This window comes from Stegastes partitus, unplaced genomic scaffold, assembly GCF_000690725.1.
Source record: "Stegastes partitus isolate 25-593 unplaced genomic scaffold, Stegastes_partitus-1.0.2 Scaffold585, whole genome shotgun sequence".
In the NCBI taxonomy this organism is placed as follows: Eukaryota; Metazoa; Chordata; class Actinopteri; family Pomacentridae; genus Stegastes; species Stegastes partitus.
Window position 1 is genome coordinate 11675 of NW_007578316.1, and position 8025 is coordinate 19699.

The 8025-nt window shown below is 41.9% G+C and overlaps 1 protein-coding gene across 1 annotated transcript in view; it reads right to left on the minus strand.

Annotated features, from left to right (window-relative positions):
• Positions 1-1411: 1411 nt before the first annotated feature.
• The window catches only part of ctsk (cathepsin K), a 22144-nt gene continuing 15530 nt past the window's right edge, over positions 1412-8025 (minus strand). Inside the window, exons 5-8 of the mRNA XM_008288957.1 lie at positions 5023-5241; positions 3347-3512; positions 2435-2543; positions 1412-2222 (exon numbers count right to left, since the gene is read on the minus strand). Of these exons, the coding sequence (XP_008287179.1) occupies positions 2123-2222; positions 2435-2543; positions 3347-3512; positions 5023-5241 (594 nt within the window). The 3' untranslated portion in view covers positions 1412-2122. The remainder of the gene's footprint in view (positions 2223-2434; positions 2544-3346; positions 3513-5022; positions 5242-8025) is intronic.

Below are 8025 nucleotides of genomic sequence, written 5' to 3' on the forward strand. Positions count from 1 at the left end.
TATGTGCTGGACTGTCTCAGGGGCGTTTTTGGGATTCTGTCTGCTGAGAGAGACCCTTGCTTCTGTAGACATGGTGCTCAGGGCCTAAACATCAGAGGCATCCATCTCTTCCTGTAGTCAGCTGACTATTCTAGGTAAATATGTCATGACTGGGTATACTGGTATATGGACTTGGGACCTCTGGTGTGTTCTGGGATTTTGGCATTAGCGTCACTTGGATTGTTGGGTGAAGCCTTTGTGGATTGAGCTTGGTGCATGCTTGACCAGATTGAGATCTGGGGTGCTCTAAGTTTGACTCAATGTCTTGGGTGCTTTGCTGGGTTCTTTAAGTCTATCATGAGTACTTTGAAGGTGTTGGGGGGTGCTTGGTCTGCAACAATGTTTAGGTGGGTGGTCAAAGTAACATCCACATGAGGTCTATGAAGATCCTCAGTCATCCAGGTCATGGTTGTTCTGGTAGATTAATCGTAGCAACTGGACTTGTTTGAGTTCCTTGAAGACGTTCCAGCTCTGTCCAAGAGGCTTCAGCAGTTCTGACTGACGAGTTGGGAGATCCAGATACAGAAACTCAGGTGTTCATGGCTCCTTGAGGATATAAGTGTCTGGAACTCCACATTCACACACCAACGCTACTCGCCTGCCACTGGGAACAACTAAGGGTTCAGTGTCCTGCCCAATGGACACTTTGACATGTGGACGAGGATGAGGGATTGAACCGCCGACCTTGCAATTAGTGGACAACCCGCTCTACCACCTGAGCCACAGCCACCCCGACAAGAGCACTAATAGGAATCTTTTCCCAAAACGAAGACTTCTGCTGTTAACTGTAGGTATTTAAAATGACAATGTAGTGAAAACGTACGGATTTCTGCTGTACTTTTAGAGGTGTTTCAACAACAAACATGGCTGCCTGATACTTAAAAATGTCTTTGTATCACTAAATAAGTACAAAGCCTGCGGGTAACAATGATTTTTAAAAAGGACGAAGACTAAACTGAATGAAATAAGGCGTTTGAGAAAATGAATTTTTCATTGAGTTTCTTAGCAGAATGGAAAAAACTAATGAAGCCTGCATTTATTACAGCGATAGTTAAAACTTTCATGTTTTCAGTATTTCACTGCCACTATATCAAAGTTAATTATTTACTGAGTCAGCTGCAGCTCTTGTACATTTTTACAGATGTTAAGCCAGTTGGTGTGTGTGTATGTGTGTGTGTTAGATCATGGTGTGAAGATGCATCATTGGGTTGTTAAGTTGTCAATTCAAGCATCTATCAGACTTTTATCCATCCACTTAAGATCAAGTGAGAATTACTTTAGTACAATATTGTAGGTGATGGTAGTTTGATGATCTTTATCGTAGTTTTTACTGTTTCCTTGGTTGGGCATTAAAAATTCCACGACAGGTTACCTTCAAAATGAAACCTTTATTCAATTTCATAGAAAACATCAGTTTACAATTGAATTAAAAGTGCTGAACAGAACAACAGCAGTCCACGTGATCAAGGGAAAAAAAAAAAAGATTTATAAGAACCGACTCTCCGTCAACAGGAAAGGAGGAGCTCCCATTGCCCAGCAATGTTTCCTATGTGTTCGTTTTCATACAAAAATAATTAAAACTAGGGGGTGGAGACTATCATTGACTACAAAATGTGTTGTTTAGAGTGTTTGTAGATTTGACTTCTGGCGTAAAACTAACCCAGGTTGCAGGTTAGGATGACTCCACCAGCACTGTGCCCTGAAGCTACTGAAACTGGACACGTTTATTTGTGGATCAGTGGAGGTCTGCTGCTTTGGAGATAAACTGCAAAAGACTTGAGGGCTTCAAAGTGCTTCATATAGCTCAAGATAACCAAACGTCCTCAACGTTGGACTCCAAGACTCCACGACATTTTTTTTTAACCCTTTTCCTCACTGGAATTCCAAAATTTTAATTTCTGTTGTTTCATGATTAAAACTCATATTTGCTGTTTTAAAAATCTGTGTAAACAAAGTCATGTTTGTTGTAGTGGCTCCTGACATGTTGAAACGAACTCTACCGACATTCCCAAGTATATTTGTTATGAGTGTAGTAGTCTAAGCAAAGCCCCGTCATCCTCCCTCGTGTTCCTCGCTCGCGTCTTCACATGATGGGGTAGCTGGCGAGGTTGGCGATGCCGCAGAGGTTGCCACGGTTACGTGCCATTAGGATGTAGCCCTTGTTGCCCCAGCTCTCGCTCCAGCTGTCAGGGGAAAGACAAAGGACGGCGACAGAGATAGAAACACATGAGAGGTGTTGAGCGTCGCCAGGAGTCAAACAGCCTTTCAGCTTCGTCACCGACGATCGCGGCTGACAGAAGGCATCAAACAAACGCAGCACCAACAAACAACTGTCATTTCATTTCGGCGGCCCTATGAGCCACCTGGTGCCGTTCAGACAGGTGATGTGTCCCACCTGTTCTTGACAATCCAGTACTTCTTCCCCTTGGTGTTCACTCCGTAGCCCACGGCCAGCACGGCGTGATTGATGTCGTCTTTGTTACAGTTGCTGTCGTAGTAAACACCTGGGCACATGGCAGAGGGGGAAGCAAGCTGTGAGCCCAAAGTGAACCAAAGTGTGGAGCTCCTTCAATGTTTAGGTTGAAAATCATCTCGCTGAGACCTAAAACTTGGCTTAGATGATGTTCACTATTACATTTGTTCTCCTGTTGTGGATGAAAACTGGGGTACCATTTTTCATACCAAATTTCATCCATCCATTATCTCTACACCTTAATCCCACACTCACATTCACACCTACGGACAATTTAGAATCACCAATTAACCTCAACATGTTTCTGGACCTGGTGGAAGGAAGCCGGAGAGAACCCACGCTGCACGGGGAGAACATGGAGACTCCACACAGAAAGATTACAAGTGTCCTCACCAGGACGCGAACTGGCGACCTTCTAGCTGTGAGGCAACAGTGCTAACCACCCACCCACCTTGCAGCCCCAAATTCAACATAAGTTTTAAAAATACTGGAAGCAGTGTTTAAAATGTCCCCTATGTGTTAGACTTCAAAATGATAGACTGTAAAGTTGAATATTCAACATTTTAGAGTCATAAAATATCGCATTTGTGAGCTATTTTGACTGAAAATCTCCTCCAGGGGACAGAAAATGTGTAAGAAGCTTGTCTAAGAGAACCATTTGAATTTGTCTTCCTGTACTGAGAAGGTTGCAGCTCAGCAGTAACTGAAGCAGCTGCACAACGCACAACGTTCCCTCAAATAACACCACAGCAACATTTTTATCTTCACATGGCCTGAAATGACACACATCCCAACAGGGAGACCAGTCGGTGTCTTTGTCAGCGCTTCACTGACCTCGGTGGTAGAACTGGAAGGTGGTCTGCGTGGCGTCGATGCCCACGGACACCGGACCCACTTTAAAGAGCGCCACAGCCAGCGCGTGCTCGTCCCCTTCCGGGACCTCCTGGTAGCCTTTGCACTGGGCTGCCATGCCCGTCGAGTTGTAGCGACACTGCTCGTCCTGCAGATCAGGCAAACGGGGAGAAAACGCTGAATCCTCAAATCCAACAGTGGTATTCTTGGAAATGTACGTAAACTGCACACAAAATACCCGCGATGATCTGAAAGTTTAGGATGTTTCATACACATTGCGAATTTACTGTCACGTGTTTCATTTTTCATAACATGACTGACCCCCTTTATCCAGACGCCGAGGACGCTTCTGCTTTTAATCATTACCCCAGCAGATGTACTTCCTTCTCGCATTTAAAAACGACTGAAGTGGAAACTGTGTTTGCTTTGTGGGAGTTTCTCGCTCATCGCTTCTGCTGAATCACTTCCAATCAGCTCTGCCAAATACTTGCTGCGGGTTTGAAGTCAGAGTGGCATCACTGGTATTTATTTATTTATTTTTTTTCCCGTTCGTGTGCGTTTGTCGCAACACGAGAATGTGTCAAGAGCTCTGGCAGCAAAATAAGGAAACTTCAACCGCTCTGGTTTCGCTCTGTGTCGACAGTTAACCACTGATCGCTGGAAGATTGTCACGATGTTGGTTTTTAAAATACTGCTGGTTCCAAACTGAACAATCTGTAATTTTTTTTGCTTAGATGTCTTTTGGAGATCAAAACGAATGCGGTGTGATGTGTTCATGAATGAGCTTTAGACATGAGGTGTGACTCTAAGGGTCAAAGGGGTCAGGGCATGCTCCAAAACAGAAATGCAATATAATTATAAGAGCTCCTATATAACTTTAACATTAGAAATATATGTAGGACATACAGTTATTAATAAATATACTTCTATCTGACATATGAAGAGTTCATTTTGTCAGAAAACGTATTTTTCTTGTTGTTTGCTTGAGATAAAATCAATCAAACTGAAAAATAGAGATAACTTAAGTTTGATTGGTATTGTCTCAGGTAGACGATGGAAAAGTGGATTCCCTGAAGGTTTGTGAAGATGGAGTTGGACGTGGAGTCTTCACATATATCAAGTCATTAACAATCAATAATTTAATGTGTCTGTGAAGATTCTCAGTCATCCAGGTCGTGGTTCTTCTCGTAGATCAATCGTAGCAACTGGACTTGCTTGAGTTCCTTGAAGAGCTTTCACCACCTTTCAACCCCCAACTGAAAGGTTGAGGATACAAGTACCTGGAACTCCCAATGAGTCCGTCAGAACTGATGAAGCCTCTTGGATGAGAGGTGGAACATCCTCAAGGAACTCAAGTAAATCCAGTTGCTACCATTAATCTTAAACTTTGGCACCACCTTGCATTCCTCGTGTATTAATGGTGAACATCCTGGTGACGTTTAGGTCGACCGTGAGACTGGTTCTAAACGCGGCCACAGAACAGGATGTCACACCAGCAATGTATGTGTTCAGCACATAAACCTCAGTTCCTGTGGACGGTTTACCACAGTCCCGTGATTCGTCATGCTTTAATACCAGTGACGGAAAGTGTGTTAAATGTGGCCCATTGACGGGAAACGATCGGTAAGGAGTTCTCAGTTGGGTTGCAGGTGTCTTACCTGTCCGACGTAGGGGTAGGCCGCCTCGGAGTCGATGCCTCCGTTCTCCTGCACGTACTTGAAGGCGTTGGTCATGTACCCGCCTCCGCAGCCGTCGTTCTCTTTGACGCAGTCCACCAGGTTCTGAGGACTGAGATCCGTGAGCTGACCTGTGGTCTTGGCCAGCTGGCCCTCAAGGGCGCCGGCAGAACTGAAAGCCCAACAGGAGCCACAGGATCCCTGCCAGGAGTGAGTGAAGCAGAGGAGAGTGAGGGGTTTAAGTTTGTATGTAATCCTGTTACTGTACTCTGGCTGATGAACGTAAGTGAGGCAGATGGTATTAAAAAGTAAAGTTATTTCAGCTGTTTTGATAATCAAAATGGTCTTTTGTTGTTTTCGGTCACGTTTCAGCTCCTTTTTGCCGGTTCGCTTGCTTTTTCACAAGCAATCAGGAGACAGTACCTTTAGTTTAGGAGACTGTGGCAGAGATTTTATAGAACAAATAAATAACCATTGATCATAAGATAATTAGATGATTAATCAGTAGAGGAAATCGCACATTTACACATGATCCATCAGCATAAATGAACTCAAACTGAACATGTGAAGAGAAGTCAGTATCAGAGAGAAGCTTGCATGCCTTCTGCTGTGTGTCCACTGAGGGGCAGACTTTGACAACCGTGACAACAGAAGACATTTCTGTTTACTGGATGAGAGGCTGCTGCTGAATCTGGGTTGCAAATGTCTTGGCAGCTTTGAAGGAGGAGTGTTTGTGCCACACGGTGACAAAACGTGTCGTTCAGGTTGGACAGGTACGTCCCGCACGACAACAATAATGTAGGACAGATGCTTTATTGTTTACGAGAGACCTTGACCTCATACTTCTCTGACATCGACCTCATCTTGAACACCAGCATCACTGCTGAATGTTTCTGACCAACTCCCTGCAGCTTGAGGAAAGCCTTCCTGGAGGAGTGGATGCTCTAATAGCACCAGATTAATGCCCCTGAATTGAGAATGAGAAGTTCAGTGAGCTCAGGTACGTGAAGCATTCAGGAGTCCACATAGTGTGTGGGCAGCGTTTAGCAATGGATTCACCTGTTTGACTCTATTCATTGTGAAAAAGTATTTTTGAATGTTGAAATGTTTTGGTCCCTACTGGTGAACATGGCTGCTGTGTTCAAGCTTCAGTAGTAATTGTTCAAAAAAAAAGGGAAAAAAAAATGTTTTTTTTTTTAAACAGTCCTTGAATTGAATGAGAAATTTTTTTTTTTTTTTACATATTTTCCAAGATTTTTCAAAATACATATAATAACTAATAAAGTCACAGAAAAAATATTAATATTAAAAATCTGTATGTTTTTTTTACTCTGTGTGACGATTCCTACTGTATTTAAATCAGCAAAAAAAAAAAACCCAAAAAACATTTACCATTATTAAAAAAAATTAAATTAAATATTAAGGATAAAACAAATTGCTTAAAATTTTTAACTGTTATTTTAATATCTATATCTATATATATACATATACATTCCCTACCTTATTGACTTACTGACAATATCTAGTAAAACAAATTAATTAAAAAAAAAATTTTATTACAAACTTTTCTTTTTACAGTGTGTGGCCTTAAAAAATAGAATATTTTATTGTATGTAAACTTACAAAATATGTAATTATTTTGCAGTTATTTTTATAGTTTTGTTCTTTTTTTAAAAACGTATTTTAATGGCACCCTTACAGCTGTTTTACTGATTTTTTTTTCTTTTTTTCCTCTTTTTTTGAACAGCGTAGTAAACCTCCACCAAAGATGTCATCTGACTGCAAACTCTTACTTTGAACTACACCACCTCTGCTCCTCCTCCTCCTCTTCCTCCTCAAAAATAAACAATAAATAAATAAATAAATAAACACTTTTGCTGCTTTGAGTTGGCCCAATTAAAAAACTTTGTAAATGTGTAATCGCGTCGGTTCACTGGGGGGATGTTCCGAATGCGTCTCTGAGCTTTGTTAAAACTGAAATTTGCCTCAAACAAACAAAACATCAAAACGCTATTCAGTCATCATAAAAGCGAGCCTGGATGAAGGAGTTGTTAGTATGCAGAGAGCGTAGTCGCTCCGTTGCATAATTCATGACAGTCAGGAAGCAGAGGAGCGCCTCAATAAATCCTGTTTACAGCTGCAGGTTTAAAGTCGCCCACCAGGGGGTGACGACGTCATCCACAACGAGCGCGCCTTAATACACCGCTCCAATTATATTCGCTCTTAATCTGTCAGTGAATGTATGTCTTAGTATTTCCTGCTCCTGCCAAACCCATAAAGCTGCACGTCAGAGCCATCTATTATTCAGGAGCTTTTCTATTTACACTTCAACTGAAGCTGAACAACAAAACATTCTATAAGATAATTTAATAAAAACAAATCTTTAAATTCGTCACATCGAAAACCATCTCAGATGAACTCTCTGTATTTAAATTTATGGTGCAGGGTAAATAAAACTACCTCTGTATGTGCGATCACGCAGGACTAGAAAACTATTTACTGCTGTTTGCTCAAGCTAAAAGCAGCTACAGTGAAAAAACAAAGCTAAACAACGTATTAACTCGGCCGAGCGCTCCTCCGTCGGCCCTGGTGTTCGTTAGACAACACGACATCGCTCTGCTGCTAACGCGCCCGTGAGCGGAGACCACAGATGCATTTCAATCTATGTACTTCATGTTCCCTGTTTACATAAATAAGGTCGGTATGTTCGAGCCGCTCGTAATTACTAATTAGACGTAATAATCAAAGCCAGTCCTTTGTTTAGCGGCGAGAGCAGCTTCTGTCCTTCCTCTGGGGTATTACGTGATCACATCCTGCAACTGTTGAGTGTGTTTATTAAAATTGGACTGTCCTTGTATCTTCAAGACCCATGTTTGAACTCATCCATTAATGGATTTCTTAAGATCAGAGTTAAGAAAAAAAGTCCCTCTTTGGTCATAAATAAAACTCATTTCTGTGCATTGTAGACACATATTTAGATTAATC